Source organism: Lepidochelys olivacea (assembly GCF_965140295.1).
Source record: "Lepidochelys olivacea isolate rLepOli2 genome assembly, chromosome: 1".
Lineage (NCBI taxonomy): Eukaryota > Metazoa > Chordata > Testudines > Cheloniidae > Lepidochelys > Lepidochelys olivacea.
The window spans coordinates 286,915,381-286,941,044 of NC_140411.1; the positions used below are offsets into that span (position 1 = coordinate 286,915,381).

Below are 25,664 nucleotides of genomic sequence, written 5' to 3' on the forward strand. Positions count from 1 at the left end.
CTCAAAATATACTGATCTCCTATGTAGAGCATATCAGTCAAAAATATAATCCCGTTTGTCTTTTACCTTTACAGAATGCTTTAAAATCAGCTAATGAAAAGATAATAGCAGAACGCCTCACCATAAGTGACCGCTGCTTGGCTTGGCTAGCTTATATACATCTAATTGAATTCAGTGTTCTCCCTGTTAAGTTTTATGATCCTGCTAATGCCAACCCTTCAAGGATAATGAACAAAGAGCCGTTTTTAATACCATGGCAAACAGTTCAAGATGTGAAGACCAATCCTGATATGTTGTTAGCTGTGTTTGAAGGTAAGTTATTTACTACATAACTTTGCTGCTGCACTGCTGCTCTCCTCATTCAAATGGGCAGTGCCTCTCACCTGTGGAACTCAGGATGGGAAGGAAAAGGTTTAGACTCTGATTAAACCGCTTGCTTGTTGGTGGTACAAATTATTGATGTATGAAGGAGACACACTAGCTTTTATCTTTTTCGGGGACACATCCTCTGGAGTTGGCAAGACTTACTCCTAGCATCCTGTAAGAAATTCTCCTCTCTCTGGGAATCCTCATGTCCTCATGCTCCCAGCTAAGCCTTCTGTGGTGAAGTCATGGCTTCAGGCAGGGCAGTGGGAAGTGAAGCCCCAGCTTGAGTCCAACTCAAAAGCCCCATGGACTAATAGATCCAGTGTTTGTGGCTTGCAACAGTGTGCATAGGTCACCCTTCGAGGTTCCTGAAAAGCTGCTGATAGCTAGGTTTGGAAGGATTAGTTTTTATTGGTAAATTATCTGAAAACTTCATTTCACGGAACACACAGATCCACAAAAATTTCTATTGATGAAGAACAAAATTTACAGATAGGCAAAGTAAAAAAATGCCACTAGAGAACTTATTGGAGTTGGATTTAAGGACTTTTTTAAAATTCTTTTTTAAATATTTTGATGACATGATGACAAGTTGTGTTTAACGGTTATAAAGCTTTAACTTTCTGAACCTCAACATCTACGGTCATTAAATAATTCTGATCTCCCCCACATACCTTCCCACAACTGTGAATATTTTTAAGGATTTTTTATTTAAATTAACATTGATTTTTTTTCAGTCAGAATTACTTTTTTTAATAAAAGTCAAATTCTACCCAGGCTACCTGTACCATGTCTTGGACTTGACTTGGTGCTTGAAGGTGGTCTCGGCAGTTGTGGTGGGGGTAGAGGGAGTCCACTAGAAAGGTGCTGCACCAAGGGATTCGAGCCTCTATGCTCTAGTGATTCCTCAGCTCAGGAGAGTGGGGAGGAAAGCTGAAAGTTGAAATGAAGTCCTTGTTGCACAAAAACTAAAGAAAAACTTTTATAAAACAAAGTGGTTGGGAGAAATTGAACCACTTGCTTGTGCTGCTGCTGAATTTCTGGTATCCTGAAATGAAGGGAGGGACTTAATCCTGGAGCCTCCGCTAAGAACATGGCAGCCCGTCTGAATTCCACAGGTGAGAGGCATTACCAGAAAATTATTAGGTAAGAAAGTCTTCATTCTCGAATTACACGTTAACTATCTGAAAACAACTTTTCCGAAGGTCACGTTTCCTTTCCCTAATTCATAGGTAAAAATCAACTTAAACGTGTTGTATAGATTTGTGTAAAACTTAACTTATTTAAATCTGTATTTAAGCTTATATTTACAGGCTTGATTTTAAACTTTTTTTGTCTCTTTTTAGATGCAGTACAAACATGTACTGATGAAAATCTTGGAGCTGATGAAAGAATAGCTATCTGCCTTCCACTTTACAGAAACATGATTGCTCTGCAGCAGTTACTGGAAAGGTAAGAACAGGTTACCAGACAGAACACTTGTATAAGGATATTTAGTTCAGCACTTTCTTTTTTTAAACTTTTAACTGTTTTATTTAAGGTGGGAGGCTGCTATAGAACTGTGCATCTCATTGCTGGAGTTATGCCCTGTCAACTGTCAGTTGCTGGAAGCGCTGGTTACTTTATACTTGCGGATGGAACAGCATGACAAAGCCTATGCTGTGTGGCTTACAGCATTTGAGAAAAATCCTCAAAATGCCCAAGTTTTTTATCATATGTGCAAATTTCTCATCTCCCAGGTAAAAAAACACCCTCATTGGTTTTGCGGCTTATGTATTCTGTAAAATGAGTATATTTGTACCTTGCAATATGTAGTTAATACTAATACTTAGCACTCTTGTAGTATTTTCAATCTTGAAAGCACTTAACAAAATGTAACTAACACTTGCAAAATACCTGTGATGTGTCATCCTCATTTTATAGTTGGGGAAATAGGAGCAGGGAAATTGAGTAACTTGCGCAAGCAAATAGGAAGAATTGATGTGAGAATTGGGTTCAGAACTTGAGTAACTGACTCCCAGTCCTGTGTCCAGACCGCATCCTTGTGCAAGAAAAGTAGAAGATGTCACAATGTAAACGCATTAGTGCATTATCTCGTCTCTTCCTGTTACCTGCCCTTTGATATAATTTAATTATATTGCTCCTTGAAAGATTCAAGGGAAAGTACTCCTTTAAGAAATAGTTTAATGAATTTTTTTAACTTATGTGCTGTAGGCTGACAGAAGTCTTACGTAATGTCTAATTTACTTTTAAAACAGAAAAGGGCAGACAGTATTCCTCCATTGTTTCAAGAATTTGTCGCAGCCTTCTTTGAGAATGTATGTCAGGAACACAGTCCCATGGATCTATTACGGTAGGATTGGAGAAGGCATTATTTAATTCATACTGATATAATTATGGTGTCATATAATACAATAAATTGTAAAGTATCTGATTTTTATTAAAATTGCAAAACTATCAACGGACTCGTTCCCACAAAAGCAAGGCAATCTAGAGTTGTTAAAACTCCATTTTTAATTTACATTGTGTCTACGTTTTACAATCCATTAGATATTGCACTGTTCTAAGGTTTGCACTTTCCTTATTTAACCATGTCATTTCTGATCATTTAATCTGAGCAGTGCAAGGTAGTTTACAGTTAAGTTGGTCTTTGTTTATTTTAACATCTACTGGTGGTTTCATTTCCTTGATTTTTGGGATGAGGAATAGAAATATGCTGAATATTTAGGCCAAAAATATTAAAGTGGTGTGCCTAAAATTACACTCCTAAATCTGTTTAGGTACCTGCATAAAGCCCCAATCCAGTTATGCGCGTAACTTTAAGCACAAGAGTAGCTCCATTCAAATCAAATAAACCTGAATTTCACCTTCAGTTTTTATATACTGTCAGCTTAATGGTGGTAATGGAATTTTTATTTTTTCCACAAGCTGATCAAACGTAGATAATTTTCAGTTATAAAGGGTTGACATACATATAATATGAAAAAGGAAACATATGTCTGCATCAAGAACAGATGTAAAGAAGCTCAGTGTTCGCAGTTTTTATATAGTCTAGTATCTTTCTTGATGCAGAATAAAAAGAAAAAAGGAGGATGTTTTTTAAAATTGCTGTTTAGATTTTATAAGCCTAAGTAATATTTTTAGAAAGCTGATGCTAGGTACACATTATCTATTTTGAATGTGAGGTGTGAAGTGTATTTCTAAAGTATACCAGTAAATATTTGTCTGGTCAGGATTATTTCTATATATGAGAAGCAGTTCATGTTCAAGTATGTGCATATTTTTGTTTTAGGTATCTCTTGAATTTTCCAATGCCAATTGAATTTACATCACCTCTGTATAAAGGACATCTTACAGATGATATTTTAAACCAGCAAGTACCATTTTTGTGGCAGATCTACTGGTGAGAATTTTTATAGCCTCTGAAAAATGAACAGTAAACATTCTTTTTATAAAAGATTTTATAATTTAAGAGTGCATTGTACATACTTAAGTGTGTATTATATTGGGTTCTTTCTGAATGACTAATCCACCAGTCCTTCTAGAAGCTTCCCTGGCTGCTGCAGAACCGGGATAGATTTATGGAGCTGTAAATGAGGATGTCATCAAAGGCTCACACTTGGGAAAAGTTCCAGAGGTTCTGTCCTTGCTGTGCCAGAACATGGCTGTGGCTTATCTCTACCAAAAGTGCCAGTGACTTTTTTTTAAACTTTTCTTCCTTTCTCTGTTTCAGCTATCTCCACTTCTCGTTCTAGGTTTTTCCCATTTCCCTATTTTGCCTTTGCTTGGTTCTTCAGCATTCTTCTTCCCCAGCCTCGTTGGCCCAGTCTTCCTACAGTAAGGACATGCATGTTCTAAAAGTTGGGACTTTCCAGAGACAGATCTCTTCTCAACAAAAGAAAATGCCACGGACATGGTTTTCCTCAAGAAGAAAGCGATGTGTAAAGGTGACAGATCCCAGTCATGCACTTATGATCTACTTTGTTTTTCCTATTGTTGCGTCTGAAAGCAAGGATATTCAAGATTTGCCAGGAGAAGATACTAGCTGTCATGGTAACACCCAGGCAGCCAAAGAGGACCCTTCTTTTAGTATAGGCAATGTCATTGGGATACTCTCTTGTGCTGTCATGGAAGAAGCCTACTTCATGGTCTGGCTTTATGCCATCTCCATGATTGACTGCATGGCTTTTTGAATAGAGAGGCTGAGCTAGGATAACTCTCCAAATGAATGCTTACTTACTGGTGGAAGGTTTCTTTGAAGCTAGCAAAGATTAAAACCCTCCCCTCGAAGCGTACATCTGCTGTTTTACCTAGCTGCATTTGTTGCATTGTTTCAGATTAGATGGTAAGCTGTTTGGAGAAGGAATTGTGCATCTCTCAGTACCTAGTACAATGAGGCCTCCATGATACACTGTTCTTTTTTGCATGTTATTTATTATTTGTATCAGAAGGGAGGGATAGCTCAGTGGTTTTAGCACTGGCCTGCTAAACCCAGGGTTGTGAGTTCAATCCTTGAAGGGGCCATTTAGGGATCTGGGGCAAAAAAAATTGGGGATTGGTCCTGTTTTGAGCTGCGGGTTGGACTAGATGATCTCCTGAGGTCCCTTCCAACTCTGATATTCTATGATTCTGTGCTACAACTAATATGCACCAGGATTCAGTATATCCTGAATTTTATTCAGGACAACACATCCCCTTTAGCACTGGGAATAAGTATACTGAAGATTCATCAAGCACCTATGGACAACTTGCTGTCTGGACAGTGAGCTCAGTCTTGCATTCCACATACACGTTTTTAGCTTCTTGAATCATAAAAACAATCTATGCCTGCCATGATTAGGAAACACCCATTTTAGAAGCCTTGTACATCATGTAGGCACAGACCATCCCCTCATATGAGTCTGTATCTTATTTCCTATCCATGATTGATGTTTCTAAGAATAATAAATTTCATCAAGGAGAATCATTGAGCTTTATCAGCCTTCTTGATAAAGTTGAGCTGTACAGCATCTTTAGCTATGCCCTGCTGAGCTGTGAAGACAAATCTTAAACGATGGAAGGACTCAGGAAGTCAGCAGGTGCCTCTCTTTCCTTTTCAGATGCAAAGGACAAATGATTTCAAAGTTCATCTTGTCAGGTGCATTGCTGTATTATACAATCACACAAAGTGGAAATACCAAAACCTGAAAGGATCAAGGAGCAACAACATTCACTTGGAAAGAGCATGTGACTTTTGTGACTAGTGACTTGGTCCTTTGTTCACACCTTCTCCAAGTACTATACACAGGGCCTTTGGTTATCCACTGTGCTGCCTTTGACATCGTTCTTCATGCTGTGCCAGAGGGCTCATTTAGCTATCTAGTTATATTTCATTGCTATACTCTCCCGCTCCCCCCTCCAGTTTGTGAATGCATTTTTTTCTTATAACCTACTTAGCCAAAGACTTCTTAGCAAACTCCTAGCTAAACCCCTAAGCATAGATTGGTGGATGAGTGTCTGTCAGAAATTTCTCCTCTGTTAATCTCTCATCTTGGAAAAGTTATGTCCATCAGTCTAATCCTCCCCTTCTTCTGGGAGCAGAAAAACAATATTAAATGTTTATTGACCATTGTTTGACTTTTTTTTTTCTTGCTCTTCTTAGCGGAGGGTGTCCATATATTTGCTGTTTACTGTTTCCCCTCCAGTGTTGTTTCTGAACCCTTAGTGTTTAACTAGCAATCATAGTTAAATTGCTATGTACATTTAATTATACATTTTGGAATTTTGTTGTTGTGGAGCTTTCCAGAGGGAAACTCTGGTTACCTGTCTCCAGTCTGCAGCAGTCAGAGAACACTCTTAGGTAAGGATTGGCAGAAAGAAAGGTACTTTTCAAGAGTAGAAATGTACAGGTAAGAGAAACTTTTAATCTTTATTTAAATGCATTATAAATACCTATTTAGTTTACAAACTATTAGTCGTTAACTGCTGAAAGATTAGTCATTTTTATAAATTATAACTGATAAAATTGAAATTGGGCTTATTTTAGCAATATTAATGATTTCACTTCTGCCTTTGTGAAATGTTAAACTCTGCATTGTCCTTCTCTCTTTTATTTAATATACAAAATAAGAGCAAACCCACTAAGGCATAATGCTTTTTAACTTTTAAAACAAACAGTTTATGCCAGTCTCTTCATGCAAGTGTTGGTGAAGCATTGGATGCTTATGAAGCAGCTCTAGGAGCAGTGATGCAGCAGGAAACGGTGCAGAACATTTGGATGGAGTAAGTTTAAATGAAGGGGGGAAAGCTACCTAATTTCACAGTTGTAAAACTAAGGCCTTTGGAAGTGTCAATGTGGTTTTCTTTTGTTTTTTTGTGTTTTTTTTTTGCAGTTACCTTGTTTTTCTCAATAGCAAAGTTGTTGGATCCAACAATAAAGTTCAAGAATTCAAGCTTTTTACTGATCTAGTGAACAGATGTCTAGTTACAGTTCCCACCCGATACCCTATTCCTTTTAGCACTGCTGATTACTGGACCAATTATGAGTTTCATAATAGGGTAAGAATTTTCAGTAACCAATTGTATGTAAAAATGTGTGTTGCTAATGACCTTTTAGCAAATGTTCTTAACTAACTTATTGAGTTAGAGCACTCCAAGCTTATATTTTCTCTTAGCATTTCCCAGTTTCTTAAAAAATGTGAATTTAGGGAAGAGAGTGAATAAGCAGTGAACAAGGGAGACTTTTCTGAGCATGGAGGGCATAAAGATAAATGGAAAAAATTGTTTGGAAGAGTGGTAGGAGAAGGAAGAAATTAGAACAGAAATATTGTTGGTAACAAGATTATATGCGTTCTTAAAGGTGAGGTTGAGCTGGAATTAAATCCAGTGAGACAAAAAGTGAAGAAATTTAAGGAGGAAGTTGCTCTACACCAGCAAGACAGCAATATCACATCAGCAATGAAATTTTTAAATAAATTGGGGCGATGAGAAGAGGATAAGACTAAAGAGAAAGTTATAGTAGTTAAGGCAAAATTTGATCGGAGTGGATGTGTGTGTTTGCAGAGAGGAAAAGATAGGGTGTTTTTTGTTTCTGTTTTGGTCATGAGAGGAAGAGACTTCATGGTGTGCAGTGGAAAAAGTCTACAAAGAGGGTGGCTATAATAGTGGGAGACTGGAAGGGTACTGGAGTTGTGACTTCATTTTTTTTTAAGGGGGTAGTTCAGCAAAATTAGGAGGTAAGACCATTTTGGAGGGTGTGTGGAGTGGCAACAAGGCATCCAAGATGGGATGTCTGAGAGATGGTTGGAGATAAATGAATGTGAAGAGGGAAGAGTGGGAAGAGGTAGTGTTGGGAATTATCTAGATAGAGGTGGTAGTTAAAATTTATGGGAATGGATAAGGTCCAAGTGTAAAAGAGGAGCTAGCACAAAATCTCAAGGGATAGCAACAAGAAAGGAGAGAGTAAGTCCCTGAAATATGCTTAAGGAATGATCAGCAAGATAGAAGAACCTGGAGCACTCAGAGGGCAATTCTACCTAAATAACTATCTGAAACGCTTCCTTCAGAACTGTTTCAGGACAGAACAAGTGATTTGATAGTGTCACTGTATGGGCACGCGTGCCCTAATGCAGTAAAGTATAAGGATTTTTTGTCTGAATAACACTACATACTAATGTATTACTTACTATCTAGTAATTAAACAATTCCATGCCATCTCCTTCCCTGTTCCGTAAGAGATTTCATATGTTTACTTGGCTAGTGTAAATTGGTATAGTTCACTGACTTCAACGGAACTATGACGAATTCCGTAAGCTAAGTATATGGCCTTATTGTTTAGTTGTAGGGCACCCTGTGCTGCTGCTGTGAAGGACATTGAGCAAATTGTTCAAAACTTGTGTTTATACAGTTACGACAGAAGTTGCTAAATTTGAATGGAAATCCTGCTGGATGGGTGTGTGAGTGTCTTTTTAATTGGGAAAGAATATAGTGTTATACACACATGGTAACATTTTCAAAAGTGCCGGAATAACGTAGCTGCTTTTGAAAATTTTACTCATGAAGTTTAAGCTGAAAAAATCCTCATCTTGAGCATCATCTATTTTGAGTTTTATTAATTTTTTACAATAATAATTGTGACTTTGCTAATCTGAAGACCACATTTCTTTCTGGAGGCTGGGGGGGAAGTTTCACTGTAATGGACTTGAGATTTTATTCAGTTTAAAAATTAAACTTCTAGGTAAAATATAGTAATTGTTTCTGCCAAATAAACAGTTATTGTTAAGGTTCATGCTTAAGATTCATGTTCCAATAATTGTATTTCTCATCAAAATTACCAGCAACTAGAATTCATACCCTTTTAAATTGGATTCACTTTTATCTTTGAATTTTACAGGTAATTTTCTTTTATTTGAGCTGTGTTCCAAAGTCTCAACATTCCAAAACCTTGGAACGGTTTTGCTCTTCTATGCCTACCAATCCTGGACTTGCACTGAGGTAGGAAAATAAACTTAAGGGTGTATATTGCTAACCAGTTCTATGTCTCTTAAGACTAGTTCGCGCTGTTGCAGTTGGGAATTCAATGTATTAAAAAAAAAAACAAAAAACACTCCAAAACTTGAACAAAGTTCTTTGTATAAGAGTCTAGCAAAGGAGAGGTTCAGGTTCAGTATATCCATGTATCGGCCAGAATACAAGTAAAATTCCTTTTAAAATAAATGCTTGGTATGAACATCTTTTAATATAATAGGAGAGAGAGAGAGAATAAAGACAAGTGTTGTGGTGACCAGTAAAATGTAGGTGTTTGAAAAGAGGACAAGTTAATAAACTGCAATTACTCCTTTTCTGCATCCTGCCGAAGAACACCCTGGCATTTTGGCATCTTACCAGTCGTATCCCAGTGCCTGACAGAATTCTGTTCCATCTACAGAAGGGCTAAAAAGTGACTTAAAAGTATTGGTAACTTTCATCGTGCTATCTGGGGTGTGTGGTCAGAAGGCTAGACGCTCCAGACTCTCTTTTTGGAGTGAGTAGAGAAACACTAGGGAAAAGTTAAATGTTTTTTAAGACATACAACCACTGTCTATTCAAAATGTTGCTTCAACAGAGGACAAAGAATATGTAGATACGTTGGAGTGTGATAGGGCTGGTTTGAACCCTACCTTAACATTTGTTCAGATTTTTTTTTATAAAAAAATTATAATTTGTCTTTAATTTCTTCTTTCCTGTTTATAAGAATTTTCAGTTGATGCAACAGATGGGAATGATTCGTATTTATGAAATGTTTCAAAATGCATATTTACTCAGACTGGGCATAGCTCTAAAAAAGGCATTGTTATTTGTCGTGTACATCTATAGCTTAAATGGTCAGCTTCTTATTTTATAGGCTGAGAAATCCCAGAGCTCTCCCTTTTCCTTGTTATGGATCAATGGCCGGAAATCTTTTAATATTTTTTAAATGACACACAAGATTAAATGGCTGGATTTTTTTTTTTTGCAGCCAAGAAATAAATTCCTCACCAAAACCTGTTTATAATGGTACTGCTGGGATGCACTTACTAGAAATGTTTGCTACCTAAGTAGAACTTGTATCCTTTGCTAGGAGTGTCTGTATTTACATATTTCAGAGTAGCAGCCGTGTTAGTCTGTATTCACAAAAAGAAAAGGCGTACTAGTGGGACCTTAGAGACTAACCAAATAAATTGAGCATAAGCTTTCGTGAGCTACAGCTCACTTCATCGGATGCTTCACATTTACAGACTGGATATAGAGAGATCTAATTTCATGCTGTTAGTTCCTAGACACATAAAACTGTAGATGCCATTTGAAGCTCTTTAGCATACCTCTCTTCTTGGAGTTGTATACCCACCTCACACATGCTGAAGACTAGAATTTTGACCTCTGACCTCATAGTGCACCAAGAGCATGCTTTATGTATCTCTGACCACACACTTTGTTGTGATTCCCTAAACGTTTGCCTCCAATAACTTTTTTCAGCTGACCTAGTAATTGGTGGTGTCACTATGCACATAAGTGCATCATACCTTAGATCAACATGGTTGTATCTTTAATGTAAGCTTATGATAAGAGCTGTACTTACTTCCCTTGAATGTCCTTTACAGGCTGCTTCAACAACTTTGGGAAGAGAACAATATTCAGATACTGAAACTGCAAGCCAAGATGTTTACATATAATATCCCAACATGCCTGGCCACCTGGAAAATGTAATGCAACAATCATAAACCTGTTTTCATAGATATTACTTTTGTTTATAAGGTTTGCATCACAAAGGTAAATCTGAAATGTCCTTCAAATTGGATTTATACTGGAAGGCCTTTTTTTCATTATTTTTAGACTTTCAACAGTTGGTTCAGACAGGCAGAGGTACTGACATTTTTAATGTAAAATGAATCATTTAGTTTCCATGTAGAAAAAATATATAGGCAATTATTGTTTGGATAAATATAGAAAATGTATTTTAATTATTAAATTATTGACTTCTGTCTCCTCCTCCTCTCTACCCTCCCTTTTATATATCACAATAGCAATAATCTCCATTATCCAGTGATGCTCAACTGATCATTTTCTTCAGTGTTTGTTCATAATGGGGAACCACTGAAATGTCTTGCTCATGTAAGGTTGTTTTAAAAAATGGCTACTTTTTTTTTCTTCTTCGTTCTTTTCACTATAGATTATCATCATTGGAAGTTAGTCTGTTACTTTCAGGGCGTTTGCAATCCCATCCCACAATCAATATTCTGCCAATAATGGCATTTAGTTCCGTGCATGGTTAAATTATTTTTGTGTATTTCTTTTTCTCAGAGCCATTGCTGCCGAGTGCTTTCTAAAGGGACAGAGAGAGGTAAGTTAACATTGTAACTGATCATTTTAACAAAGAAAATTCTGTGAAACTGTCAGTGTACCTGGCTGCACACACAGCATAGGCCATTTTATAAAATGAAGTCTATTTTGGGGTAGTTGAAATGTTCTGGGCATAAACCAGAAACAGATACTTCAAATACAAGGAATATTTTCGGCAGCTCATTTTGCAGAATTGAATTGTGGGAGTAACAATACTTCTAACAATGTTTGAAAGAAAAACTGTATTATTAGGAGTGACACCAATTTGTACGTTGCTTAAAATTTTTTCATTATAAATAAAATGAAAATTTTTGAAGATCTCTATCATCTCCATCATTTGCAGCAGGACTTCAAATTGGCAGAGGTATGGTTCTGGTATCAGAGAGGTGTCGTTTCTGGCCTCTTGAAATTCAGTTCAGATTAGGCAGTGAAGCTGGTTAAGTTAGTCATTGGCTAGCTGTATTTCACACAGCACACTTTGTTTTGAGAAGAACAGTAACTAGAGGGTCACATACTTCATAGCTTCTGTAGGCCAAGCTCATGCAGACATTAAGGAGTCCCTGCAACATCCTCCCTAGACTACCCCCTCGACATTCCAGAAACTCTGTGTGCTCCTCCCCAACCCGCCCTTATCCTCCTGCCAGGGTTTCTGTGTGTGCCCCCCAGTTTCTTTTCTTTCTGGCTAGGAGAGTCATTCAGAGTGTCAACATATACTCTTGGGAGGATGGCCAGACCTGAGATGAGTGTGTATTGTTATGCCATCAACTGGTTCTTTGGTTTATAGACAGTTAAGGTATATCTACACTATAATTAAAAACCTACAGCTGGCCTGTGCCAGCTGACTGGGGCTTGGGCTAAAGGGCTGTTTAATTGTAACGTAGACGTTCAGGTTTGGGATGGAGCCTGGGCTCTAGGACCCTGGAAAATGGGGGAATTCCAGAGTGAGCCTGAATGTCAACACTGCAATAAAACAGCCCCTTAGCCTGAGCTCTGCGAGCCAGAGTCGGCTGACATGGGCCAGCTACAGGTATTTAATTGCAGTGTAGACATACCCATGTAGACCTGGCTGAAGTTTCTGGGTCTGCTGACCAAAGGCCAGGAGGTCTGTGGTCCCCCCGCACTTCCCCGTTTTTCGATTTTTTCAGTGTTCCCTGAAATTTGGAAGTAAATGCCACATCTGATCAAAAAGCTATCACATTACATCCAAACATACTGAGAAATGCCATCAACTTGTGTAGGCTCACTATATGGTTGGCCAAAAATACTTTTTAATAGTCCAGTAGCACTTCTTATGCACCCTCCCCAGCATCTCATTACAGTGGTTCTGAATTCTGATTCTGCCACTGATTTCCTCTGACATGGCACTTAGACAAAGAATCCCTACCCGTGAAATGGGAATAATGCTTATCCATCTGCCTCCCAGAGGTGTTCTGAGGATTAATGTCTGTACAGTGATTTGAACATAGCCTGTTCTAAAAGTGCAAGAAATGGATTAGGTGTTTCAATTTGAGGATCGGTCACTCAGACACCGCAGATTGGTGGGGACTTTCATAAACTTTGCCTTAATCTCCCTGTTCCTATCTATAAAATGGGAATAATAATAATCTGTGTCACAGGGGAGTTGTGAAAGTAAGTGCATTAATGTGTGAGACCGAGATAATACAATGATGAATGCCATACGCAGAAGCCCATGAGGCAGTTAATTCTGTATGCAGTGCTGGATTTGGATGGTATGTAGTAAGCAAGACATGGGGCCACACATTGAATGATGAGGAGAAAAAGATATTGAACATCTGCTTCATTCCCTGAGCATCATGCCTCCTGTGCAATGACAGAGGCAGGGATTTTGTGGAAAAAATAGTATGTAATCATGTAATTAATCATACTAATGTGCACTCAAGGGTCAGAATTAAAGCACAGGCAGGCTTAAATCTGGCATTTCCTAACTTCTGACTGCTTGAGTTCGCAACCTACATTTTCTTATAAGATTATTTTTTTGTACGCAGAAATCTTATTGAGACCGTTCTATGTGCTTTAAATGTTTGTGTTGTTTTTCTGAATACATTGAGCAGCATTATCTTGGTATTTGTTTTTATTTTACAGGTCCATCATTTATATCAGAGAGCCTTTCAGAAGTTACCTCTATGTGCAACACTGTGGAAAGATGTAATGTTTTCTCCTTATGTTTCACTTTGAGGTTTCATATAAATTTTCTGCATATCCCATATCCATAGATGTGGTGATGCTCAAGCTCTGGCTAAATCTTATATCTGCTTCCCCCATCTCTTACAGCAACTCTTGTTTGAAGCATCAGGAGGAGGTAAAACTGATAACCTGAGAAAACTAGTTTCCAAGTGCCAAGAGGTTGGAGTCAGCCTAGATGAGCTTTTAAATTTAAACACTTACAGAACAGAAAGCAAGAATCACTGAATGCTGGCGTGCAGTCAGTCCTAAGTCCTATTAAATGCCAAAATCATTTGAATGAATCTTCAGGCTGATCCATGCCTAAGCTCTGTGTCAGGCAGATGAGCATTGCTGAGCATATCAAGTCTCCAATCTGCTTTCCTTGAACCTGGAAGCAATTAACATGACCCTCCTCTCTCTGGATAATTGAACTCCCTGTTTGGCCTGCTTCTGGGCCCTGCCAGAATCTCATAACATCATGTACGTAAGTATAGTTAATCAAAATGACAGACTTTTTTTTAATGTTTTCCTTTTATTTTCCTTTTTCTTTATCTTGTGCTGTTCCTGATTCACTTGACACTCTCGCTGATGCCTGAGAGATCTGTGTTTGGGGTTAAGTACTGGACTGTGTTTACAGTAAAAAGCAAGCAGTCCACTTTGGTTTTTTCCTTTTTTAAACCTTTTTGAGATTTTTTTCATTACAGGATTTAAAACAAAAGCAGCCGCTCTTAAGGAAAGCGTAACTGCCAGGGCCTCAAGTATGCTTCTTGCACTTGAAGGCTCTAAGAGGGTTGTTTACTGCCCTTTCTGCATTCTGGACTCATGGCAGAGACTATTAAACTTGAAGATTAAAGAAACTATTGCAAATGCCAGTGCATCAGAAAAAAGAGTGGTCAATTATTATGTGCAATTTTTTTGTAAAGAAATTTTAATTTATAATAAAGTTTAACAGTTTAAAGAACAGTTAATATTGAACTGTTTTGTATTAAGATACTACTCTGTAGTATTAGTTGTTTATACAAAGATATTTTGAATATAAGTTAACTTTTAAGAAAGCTGTTGTCTTTATTATTTGTTCTCTATTAATCACATGAAAATGGGATTGAGATAGTCACAGTTATTGTGACTGGGAAATATTTTTCATATCCACAAAAGATCTTTCCTCCTTCTGCCACAGATACAAACACTTTATCATGGTTTGACAGTCACCACTGACAGCACTTATTCCAGCCCTACAAAATACAAGATACTGTGTCATAGAAACTGACATTTTTTAATTCCATAATTCTATCCTTTAATGATATAGGACTTTGAGAAAGGGCCTCCTGACACACACTACAAAATGGGATATTTCTGCCACTCCAGTGAACTGACAAGCATTTGCTGGAACTGGTTGGTCACGTGGTACTAGTTCCCTCCCTTGTATCCATGTGCAAATCAAATTACACCTCCCCATTCTCCCCCTACCAGACTGGGCGGGTGGGGGCGGGGGAAAGAGCTCAGGGCTTCCCCCCTGCAGCAGGGGTGGTGGGACTTGGGGCTTCTTCCCTGCAGGGAGCGGGGGGTCTAATGGCTTTAGCCTCATGGGGGTGCATTGTGGCAGAGGCCCTGCGCCCTGGCAGGTGCCACCCCACGGGGCAGATTGAGAGTCGCAAGACATGGACAAATTTCTGAAGATTATGTGGCTCAGAGGGTCAGTAAGATTGGCCATTCCTGTACTATTACTTCCATATGAATAATTTGTACAGGTGCCACAAAGATGATTTGATCACAAATCGGAGGGTAGGTAATCCTCAAATTTGGAAATGAGGGGAGATGGTTCATGACATCAGTTCATTAACAATTATTTTTTCTTGAAGTTTGTGGTTCTTGGATGCGCCAAGGTAATCTTGCCTTAAGTGGAAAAAATACCAGTCCTAAACCAGGGCAACAGGGAAAGATTCTGTTCTTCCACATACTTATACACCTGATTTATAGAAACAAGTAAAACTTCAAATAATTGCCTGTTCAAAAAGACTGGTTATTACATTTATTGTTTCGGTAAGGCAGCATCAGAAAAAAATCTAACAATAAATCCAAGCTCTGTTTTAGTTAAACGAAGTCAGAAGTGCTCAAAACTATTTAGTTTTGAATGAATCTGATGTAGACCACACAGTAGGAAATTAAAATACAATCAATGTTTTGTTCTGTTCAAAATATTAAAAGCCTCGGTATGAAAGTTTTTAGCATGTGCTACATAAGTATTTTTTCAAAATGCATTTAAAACTTCATTAATGACTGACAGCATCCATGGCATTTTTATGTATGCCCTATTTCAGGGAAACACTACTCATGGGGAAAAAAATTAAATTCTGTGCACAGTATTTTAAAATTCTGCGTATTTTATTTGTCAAAATAACACAATATAATCACGCTGGTTTCAATTATTTAAGTAATTTATTTAAACTACAATACAGTGGATGGAGAATGGGAGTGGGGAGCATTGGAGGAAATCCCCTTGCCTAATAGTAATGTAGCTAGCCCTGACCGTTTATTTCTAGTTATTAGTCAACAAATATATATGCAGCCATATGCTCAGTGTTACATCATAGGCAACTGAAGAGCAAGTGGGGGCTGGGGAGTCAAACTCACAATCTGTATTGGCTATTGACCATCTCCAGAAAGGTCAGTAGCAAACAGTTCATGGAGCACATTTTGGTACATTTTTCAGTCCAAAAATGTAGGCAAGTTCTAATCACTAAAGCACCATAAGCATTTATAAGGCCATACTGTCCTTTACATCATCACTCTGGCCATGTAAAGGAGACTTAACAGTTTTACACTCCTGGGGGAATTCACAAAGACAATGGGAACAATTCACAAAGCAGGCAGGCTGCTACATTTTGGTCTGCCTGAGGGGACTCCTGCACCATGCTTATCTTCTCAGCCACACCCTGAAGCCCTGCCTGTCCAGGTCGAGTGTGCCACAATAGCGTGAGGGACAGAGTGTCTGTGTGTGTCTCTCACACCCACCCACCTCTCCCCACCAGTGGTGATTTACATATCTTATTTGCTGCTCCAGGTTCCTGAGCCGACCTGCCTGAGCTGCTCGGGACGGGCATGTGATTGCTCTTGGGGCTTCCCTTTACTCCCCCCTCAGAAGTCATTTTTCTGCAGGGAAGCAAAGAAATCTGTGGGGGACATGACCATTTATATTAATACACGATTCAGCACAATGCCACTACTCTCTAATCTTATTAAAAGTATTGTTCATTACTGTGAAAGTTACAGATTTTGGACTGTATGAGTGCTCATGTTCTTAGGCATGACAGATACTTATTGTCAGTGTTTTGTTACCTTTTTGATCTCACTGTTCTGTGCCTGCGTAGCAGAAAGCCATTTGGGTCACTCTGATTCAAAAGAAACTTTTAAGTTTTAAATCTTCCTCAGGAAATGATCTACTCTGCCTTAAAGTTTTCTTCATATAGTTGGAGATATGCTGCTTAAAGTTGACTGACTGTCTCCCTTCTGGTCATCTGTAATCTGTATTGCTTTAATTTATAGTGCTAAATTGCATCTTGGCCCACTTCTATTGGGCTGAACACAGTTGTAACTTCAATTTTAATGAAAATTACTTAGAGAAGCAATGACAAGGAAGATAGATATCTTTCAGAGTAGCACAAGCTCATGTGACTGTTCTCTGGCCAGGCTCAAAGAAAAATGCATTGGGTAGTGTTGGTGAATTTCTCTCGCCCTTGAAGGCTTCAGTGTTTTCATTAGAAATTGACATTCTAATGTCTTGTCCTGCTGTATACATTAGTGTACTAAATAAAAAGTACCATTTAAACAATTGTGTTTAAGATCTAGTACTAGCTGATTTTAGTACTTCATTTTCCTCTTCGATGCACTATTTCACGTTCCTAAGGGAAATATGAAACAGTTGATTAACTTCATAAAAGGACATCCTCTTTTCTCAGGAGGAGGAGATGTTGCACTTAGTCTACCATAGGAGACCATTTTAAAACAATCACTTATTTCAAATTGTGGATTTATGTGGCTGGATCATGAGAGAAAACCAAACTACTCAAAATAAACATTTTATTTATAGAAGCAATTTAAATTGAATAGGTCTAGTGTGTGACCTGCTTCTTACAACACAGGATGTCTTATAGTGCCTGTACTATTGTGTTAAAATAGCCTGTACTGGAGAAGTACTAACACGGTTAGTGAAGCAGTGTATGCTGTGATTTCAGTGTTACAGAGGGTTTAAAGATGTTATAGTGTTAGTGACCCCTTTACAATGTGGGCAAGCCTGGTCTCTACTGTGACTTCTGCAGCAAGAACTATTAAACATGATTCGAGCTAACATTGTTTTATTTCTGGTGTAAATAAGAGCTAATTAAGCTCTTAAAATACATCCTACCTCAGCTGAGTGAGATCTAACAACTACAGGGAATGGTCAAATGAATGAGAAACTTAATTTTACTTTAACAGGAGCACGTATTGTTTAAGATATCTGCCCTTGCCTGCTAGCTGCATGGTCTATGTGTAAAAGTGACTGAAGGCTGATGCTGGTTGAACTGAAATAAGTGACTCCATTACACCTAGGCTGAAAAAGTTATAAAACAGCATTTCCCATAAAAGAATACTGTTCAGTCTGCTACCACTGGGAGAGCTGCTCTTCTGTAAAAAACAGATGCACCAATCACTGAAGAGGACCTTCATCTCAGTCTCCTTCCTTTCCAAAAGGCAGGCTCCTTTTGCTTCAGGCTGTCTTACTAATATTTTTGTTGAAGACTTAAGAGAGAGAAAACATTCCAGGTGTAGGGGTGGCATGTCTAATTGTCTCCTTATAGTAGGAAACCTTCCCTGTGCTATACTGAAGGCTCCCAGCCAGGTTCTCCTAGAGCTAGGTTCTTCCTTCACCAGGTGAGGAAGGTAAAGCTTGTAACACATCAAAGAAACAGAGGGTGGGGAGTGGAGGGTTCTTTAGATCAGACTATCTGACTCTCTTTAGGTAGATTGCTCAATTGCCTTTGGAGGGGAAGAAGAGTCCAAGGCTACCTCCTAAATAGAGCTTCAGCCAATATTTACACAGCTGCTCCTGACAGTCCCTGTTCCATTAGATAATATCACACCTTTTTGAATCTGTTCCCTAAACATAGAGAGATTAGCCAGCATGCTATGCTAGAACAGTCTCAGGAACCTAGCAGCCACCGGGGGCAACCTCCTAAGTCCCCTTCCTGAAGCAGGGCAGGTTTCCCTTTTACACTGCATGGGCTCTACAATATCCTGAGTGCTTTCCAAACTTTTGTAAAGCACACAATTTATGCAGCATTTTACAAAATACAGTGAGACATGTTCCCTATCTCAAAGGTTATTATCTAGGACAGAGGTGGGCAAACTACAGCCCGTGGGCCTGTCCTCCCTGGCCCTTGAGCTCCCGGCCAGGACAGTTGGCCCCTCCCCTGCCAGCGATTTATTTTCATTTGTATTTTGGGTAGTAGCCAAGTAAATTATATTCTTTCCTTCTCTTCCCACTCCAGACTGGGTAATTGGCAGCATGCTGGCCTTAACCATCCATATCTGTTCCTGCAGTACCTCTTGTCTAGGACTCCTCTGCCTGCCCTCTTCCCCAAGCAATGACAGAGCTGTCATGCAAGCAGTGGGCTAAATCAAAGCAGTATTCTGTAAATGAGGCAGCATTTACAGGCTGTGCAGGAGGCAAATTATGCCCTGCCTGTTCACAGATGCATGACCCTTACCCTGCCAAGGCATTAAGCTCAGAAGTGACATCTAAAAGGGGAAAAGGCTGCCAATAAAAATGGCTGCAAGAGACCCTCCCTCACCTTGGCCACAGTCATGCATGGACCCTGCAAAATGGGCAAAAAGAGCCAAAAAAAAAAAAAAAAGCAAAAAGCACAGGAAACACAAAATGGAAATGGAAAGAAAAAAGATATTTCTCCTTAGATTCAAAACTCTACATCCTTTGAGGATGGTGATCTTTCTGATTCAGACTCAGAGCAGAACAGAGACAAAAAGCTGCAAAAGTTTTTTCCCCCTCTTGCCACATTTGATATTGTGGAGCAAATTCGCATCTACCATGCAGCTCCATCCAGATGGGGTCTTAGCCAACTCCCACCCTTCCTTTGAGGAAGTGATTGGGGAGGAATGGGAATATCCTAACAAAGGAAAGCATATAAACACACAGCTAAACTGCAAGGGGCAAAAAATGCCATCACAGAAATTGGAAAGGTGGATGCTGTAGTGGGGTGTCATTAGCAAAGGGCATGATAATCTTATCTGAAAGAGCTTTCTTAAAGAGATAGCAGATAGGTGGAAGCCACCCTCAAAGATTTTGAAGCTTCCTCCGCCACTCTGTGTCCCTAGCTCCTAGCTCCTTTCCATGAGTCACAATGTCATGGTTGGATGACCATAAGGCCCAGCATGACAAGGACCATCCAGGCCTCGCGTCGATTCTTTAGAAAATAACCCTAGTAACAGCCTTCGTTACAGATGCCTCAGTGGACATGATGAGGTTCTTGGCCAGTGCAATGACATGCAGCTCAGCAGCCAGGCAGTGTATCTACCTATGCCCTTGGGGCATAGCTTGGTTGCTGACTCCAAACCTTGTGCTGATCAATATTCAGAGGCTCTCTCCCGTTTGGAGACTGTGATAAGATAGTGGCAGATAGTAGTGCACCCAAACCAAAGCAATCCTTCCTGTCTCCAAACAGTGCCTCAAGAAGGGACTACTAGGCCAACAACAGGCATAAAGACAGGCATCTACTCTGGGGATACTCCGGAGCTCAAGCAGTCACCGAAAAAAAAAAAGGGGGGGGGTTGTCAGCACCCACAGGGCCAGATAATCTTTTAATTAATACAGGCAGAGTATATCATTGTGGGCCCCAGCACCCATTGTGGCCCTATCCGCAGCTCTGCCCCAAGTCCCCGCCCCTGCTGGCCTCTTCCTTACAGTTGAATCACACACACTGTCTGTATGTGAAACAGAACAAACAAACCCCTCTCAGGGTATACAGTCTTTACCTTCCGCCAAGACTTCCTCCTTGGAGACACTGCCTGCTATACCAATCCAACAGGGCCCATTGCAGTACCCTCCGTTAGTGTGTCCTTTTCAGTATCCCCCCACCTCCGCATGCCCCCAGGGCTCAATCTTTAACCAGACCGACAGGGCCCATCATAGGACCGTCACTTGATCTGGCTAGGTTCTGGGCTCAGTTCTTCCTCAACTAGCCTGGAGCTCCTTCTTAACTCTCCTGATCTTTGGCAGTCCTCCCTGGCCTCTGCCCTGCCCACACTGAGCTGTCCATGGTCCTGCCACTCTTCCAGCCAGCCAGGAACCCAGTCCTCTCTCTTCCAGCTTCAGGCAGCAACTTACTGCTCTTTTGCTGCTGCTTCTTTCTATATAGCCCTCCTGGCCTCTGGTTGGCTGTTCCAGCAGCCCCTCTAGGCTGGCTGGAGGACTTCTCTTCTGCTCTTTCTGGGGTGGGGTGAAGGAAGCAGGGGGCCTCTGGACCTGATCCACCATCACACTTAGCCTTTCTGATTTTTTCCCTACATATTTTGTCCCTTGCATATTCTTTTGTACTCATCTTTTTCAATTTGATCATGTTTGGTAGGATTCCCTTTTGATTTTCAAGTCACTGAAGAGTTTCTGATGGAGCCATATTGATTTCTTGCTTCTTCCTATTTTTCCTTTGCATCAGGATAGTTTGCTGCTGTGCCTTTACAATTGTCTGTTAGAGAAACTGCTGGCTCTCCTGAACTCCTTTTTCCCTTAGATTTTCTTTTTATGGGCCTTTACCTAGAAGTTCTCTGAGTTTCTTAAAGACTGCTTTTTTAAAGTCCATTGTCCTTATTTGCCCTCACTCCTTCCTTTCCTTCGAATCATGACATTTATCATTTCACAATCACTTTTACCAAAGTAGTGAATTTCAGTTACTCCCTTGAACTTAAGCCTCCCCTCCCATTCCATCTTCATCCAATCACTCACCTCAAGCAACCCTATTAACCACAAGCTGGTGCTCAATGAGATCTCAATGGGATAGAGAAGGAATGGAATGATTCCCCCATAAGAAAGAGCTAAACTCCATATTCTTCATCATCCCTAGGCATACAGGAGGTTGTGTGTGTCTATGTCAGAGCCATCCTGGACTTCAAATGGCTCAACAAATGGATGAAGAAAACAAGATTGCAGATGGAGACCCTGGACTCCGTGGTAGCCTCCCTATCCCAAGGGGATTTCCTTATCTCAGTGACCTAGTGGTTATCTACACATTCCCATACATCCATGTCATCATCATCTACTGATATTTGCATATGGCATGATCTGCTGCCAGTACAAAACTCCTGCTCTTTGGCCTTTCAGTCAGCTCCCAGAATCTTTATAATGTTTTGATTAGAGTCCCCAACCAAAAAAAAAAAAACAAACCTCAAAAACCAGAAAACAACAAGAAGCGCACAGTACCACAATGCAGACACAGGAGTTGCTTCAAACATACAGGCTTGTAGTAAATACCAATAAAAAGCTCCCTAAGCTAAAAGTATGGCCTGTGATGAACAATATAACCAACTAGGAGGACACGATCAGGTAGCGCAGGAATTTGAACCCCAGCCTCTGGGCTGTTTGCTACTTTGGGGAGGGTGGTTTCTCTCTGGTTTTCTGAAAAAATGTCAAAAGATCTCAGCTTCGTTCTGATGTAGAACAAAAACAATTGTCAAAACCTTGAAATTTTTCATGAAATGGACTTCTTGTTTTCCAGCCATCCCTATTGACAAGCCTCCCTAGTAGCTGGCTTATACTTTGTTGTCTAAGAACAAAATAACTTTTGTTAATTGACTAAAGTATACTCCCTACTGTCTAAGATTAGCAAGGCTGATATTTAAGTAGCAAATTCCTGCATTTGGTTTCTAAACACCAATAGTCTGTATTTAACTATTTGAGGGCACCAACTCCTGTGGCCTTATTATTGAGCATCCGACCATGACCAGCTTGCCCAGCCACACTTGGTCACTGCATGAAATGAATGTTCTTGGCATGACATACAGCAGTGACATTGTTGCTATTGAAGACTTCATAACAGATTTCTCTGTGTTGGTGCTGGAAAATCATGGCTTGCCTGGCAACTATTTTAGATAGGACAACTTTCCCTGCTCTGTGGTGTGGCAAGAGTTGGCGGTGACTAGGGCTAGGAACTGGGAGGTTGCCGGAGCTAGGATTGAAGGAATTTGCAGGGGAAAAAAGCACGATTCTTGGGAAGCAGAGAAGCCAATCAGCTGACTGGCCCCAGCAAAACTGGACTATAAGATCAATTTGGTCAGAAGGAGTGGGTTGGAAAGGTCACAAGAGTTGAGCCAAGGGGCTGGCCTAGTTGAAGGGAGCAGATTGGCTGGCCTGGAAAAGAACGAAGTGGACAAAAAGGCCTTTTCGTTGTTTAGTTCTGAGCACTGGGGGAGACCTGACAAGATTGTAAAGTCTGATCAGCTTTGCTGGACGCAATGGCTGACTCACAGGACTATGTAAATGAATTGCCACTGATTTACAGAAATCTTCATGTCACTTTTAGGTGCAGTAGGGTCAGTTAGGTTTCCAAGCAGGATTCAATTGAACTGAATGTAAGCACACTTGTCTTGGTAGTTTTTCTGTGTGTCACAACAGTGCATTGACCGTGTTATTTTTGTTAATGAGGAGTAGTAGACATGTCTCTTCCTTTAAATAATACTTAAATTCTAGACAACAAACATTGCAGAAAAATTCTAACTCCTCAAATTTTCTGTGCCAGAGGATTTCTGTTGTCCCCAATGCCTAGATAAGCCAGCTGGCATTTCTCTATCTATCTATAAGGTAACTTATCTAAAGTAATGATTCCAAGGAACGCAAGATCAAAATTTGGCCCTAACAGGGTTGTAGACTTTAACTGCTACTGTTCCATTACATTATATAATAAATTCATATAATGAAATTTGTTGCTGCTGTAAGTCATTTTAACTGTCTTACTTGAATACCTGGTAATAAAGTGGTATGTGCCTTGTAACTGAAAATGAGCCTTGTTAAGTTGCTGGCAATGAATTATCTGTGAGACTGTTTGCTTTCAGTTAAAGGGAGCATAAAACCTAATCATGAAGTCGTCAGTGCTGCACCTGGAGTCCTGGAAGAAGTAACTTCATTGTGGCCCTGGCAAAGAATTGGCTTAGTACCAGCTAAATGTGAATTTATGGTAAAGTCAGTAAGGATGGGTGCCTAGTGCAACAGATGACAAAACTCTTGTGTAAATTACTCAGCTTCAAAGTAGAACGTAGAAAGATCAGGCAGTTGAGTGAATTTTGCATCATTCCGCACCTGCTCCCCTGTCCTGCAAAGGATAAACTATGTGAAGGTCACTGCATCTAGGAGTAGAGCCCTGCATGGATACAAAATTTGTATCCATATTTGATCTGCAAACATGGTCCGTGGATTTCTGCAGATTTGCAGGGCTCTATCTATGAGGACGGCAATCTCTATGCTTTGGCATGGAGTTCTCTGTTGAGTTTTAGACAGTATCCTCTTCCTCTGACACATGTAATGCGTTTGTCATTCTCTCATATTCTTTCCTCTAGCTGCCTTGCAGGCCGGTTGACATAATTTAGCTAATGAGAAAGCTTGGTGGGTGGGCAGTTGGGGAACTTCCAAGAGAGAATCCCAAGGGAATAGCTAGTTTCTTCCCTTGGAATAGACCAGGAGCTGTGCAGGGTTGGTATTTTAGAGGAAGTGAGTTAATTATGTAGGGGGACATACTTTCTTCAATCCCTTCCTCATCTCTAGCCACCAGAAGCCTCCTGCAGCATATCTACCCTTCCTGTGAGCTCTCACTACTCCCACTACTGAGGCTCCTCTGCCACCCTGCTCAAGCTCTCAGCGAACTTCCTCATCTAGTTAAAAAGACAAAAATGTTAGTGCAGCTGTCATCCTGAGTGACTTGGCTACAGCATGAACATCATAGGCAAAGGGCCACCACCAGTACCCCTATTGTTCACATGTCTGTAGGGGCAGCTCTGTAGGACAAAGGCTCCTTGTCTTGGTGGCTCCTGTCAGGACAGCTGGGAAGAGGAGATGAGAAGTCTTCAGCAGCTGCTCAATTCCCCTTCTAGACAGCTTTTTATGCTTTTAACAGCACAGCATCAACAATTTGTGCTACCGTAGAAGTGAAGCCATAGTCACTTGGGCCTGGCTGGGGTAGGGTCAGTGGGCTAGACCACATAGCTGAACCCAGGAGGTGGAGGCTGTAGTCGGAAAGAACTACTCAACTCATAAGGATATATTGCCAGCACGTTCCATGTCAAAAGTGCTCCCAGAACAGGGAAAAGCTAAGGCTAAGCACCCATTATGTGGCTTAGGGCCTTAGCTGCATACATTAGGTTTGGAACAGCTTTTAGTAACTGCTTTAGTGTCGCAGAGTACCAGGGTTGGCCAGCTAGTGTGGTTTTCCCCAATGTGTTTTTCCCCCTCCCACTTGGTAGCCTGCCATGGAGGGTCTTGCATGGAGTTCTTGTGCACCAATGCATTTCAGTTCCCATCAATCCACCCATGCTGTGATATCAACACACAAAAGAAAAATTGCATTAACGATCATCTCCCATACTGGAGGTGTCCCCCCACCCCCCCTTTTACTCCTTAATTATCTGTAAGGTTCTGGATATAACTTTTCTCCATCTTTGGTTAAAGGCCACTTCAGTGAGGCTTTTAAGTGATTGATTTAGATACACAGGGGAAAACAAACCAAAAGTTTTAAGATTGTGTTATTGAGATCCCTACAGTCTGGGTGTCTAATGGTAGCTGAAGTTCTTTCCTTGAATTATGTGGTTCCTTCAGGACACTCCCAAGCAGGCTACGGGATGGCAAGACTCTTATGAAGGCCTGTCTAGCTCTCAAGGGAGGCAGTAGTCTATGAAATGCAACATAGACCCTACTGAAATAGATTCTCTCTAAAGAGAATCTTCTAGCCCTTTCTCTTTCTGCTGGATAGAAAGGCCTATTCACATTCATTAAAGCATATTTCAACAAAACAGATGGCATTCAGCTACAGCGAAATGATGTCAAATCTTCTGCTGAAATGCCAGAGACTTTTGTGACAAACTTTGGAAGTGATGCAAAGCCAAACACTGACTATGGATATGCAGATGTTTACTCAGTCCTGTAAAGGGCGTCCATTTCCCATTTTTGCACGGGCCAGCAGAAATGCTGTTCTAGGGTCTGACTATTTTTCCCATTTGGTGGAAGGCAAAGGGTATCAGGCTGTTGC

General features: G+C 40.1%; 1 protein-coding gene across 3 annotated transcripts in view; it reads left to right on the forward strand.

Moving 5' to 3' along the window:
* ZFC3H1 (zinc finger C3H1-type containing) overlaps positions 1 to 14,349 on the forward strand; it is a 59,177-nt gene extending 44,828 nt beyond the window's left edge. For all 3 annotated transcript variants that reach the window (XM_084638126.1, XM_084638127.1, XM_084638128.1), the window contains exons 24-35: positions 75 to 312; positions 1,713 to 1,818; positions 1,907 to 2,105; positions 2,625 to 2,719; positions 3,659 to 3,769; positions 6,523 to 6,627; positions 6,738 to 6,903; positions 8,738 to 8,838; positions 10,464 to 10,565; positions 11,164 to 11,203; positions 13,306 to 13,368; positions 13,495 to 14,349. In XM_084638126.1, coding sequence (XP_084494252.1) covers positions 75 to 312; positions 1,713 to 1,818; positions 1,907 to 2,105; positions 2,625 to 2,719; positions 3,659 to 3,769; positions 6,523 to 6,627; positions 6,738 to 6,903; positions 8,738 to 8,838; positions 10,464 to 10,565; positions 11,164 to 11,203; positions 13,306 to 13,368; positions 13,495 to 13,632 — 1,464 coding nt within the window. In that variant the 3' untranslated portion in view covers positions 13,633 to 14,349. The remainder of the gene's footprint in view (positions 1 to 74; positions 313 to 1,712; positions 1,819 to 1,906; positions 2,106 to 2,624; positions 2,720 to 3,658; positions 3,770 to 6,522; positions 6,628 to 6,737; positions 6,904 to 8,737; positions 8,839 to 10,463; positions 10,566 to 11,163; positions 11,204 to 13,305; positions 13,369 to 13,494) is intronic.
* Positions 14,350 to 25,664: the final 11,315 nt, after the last annotated feature.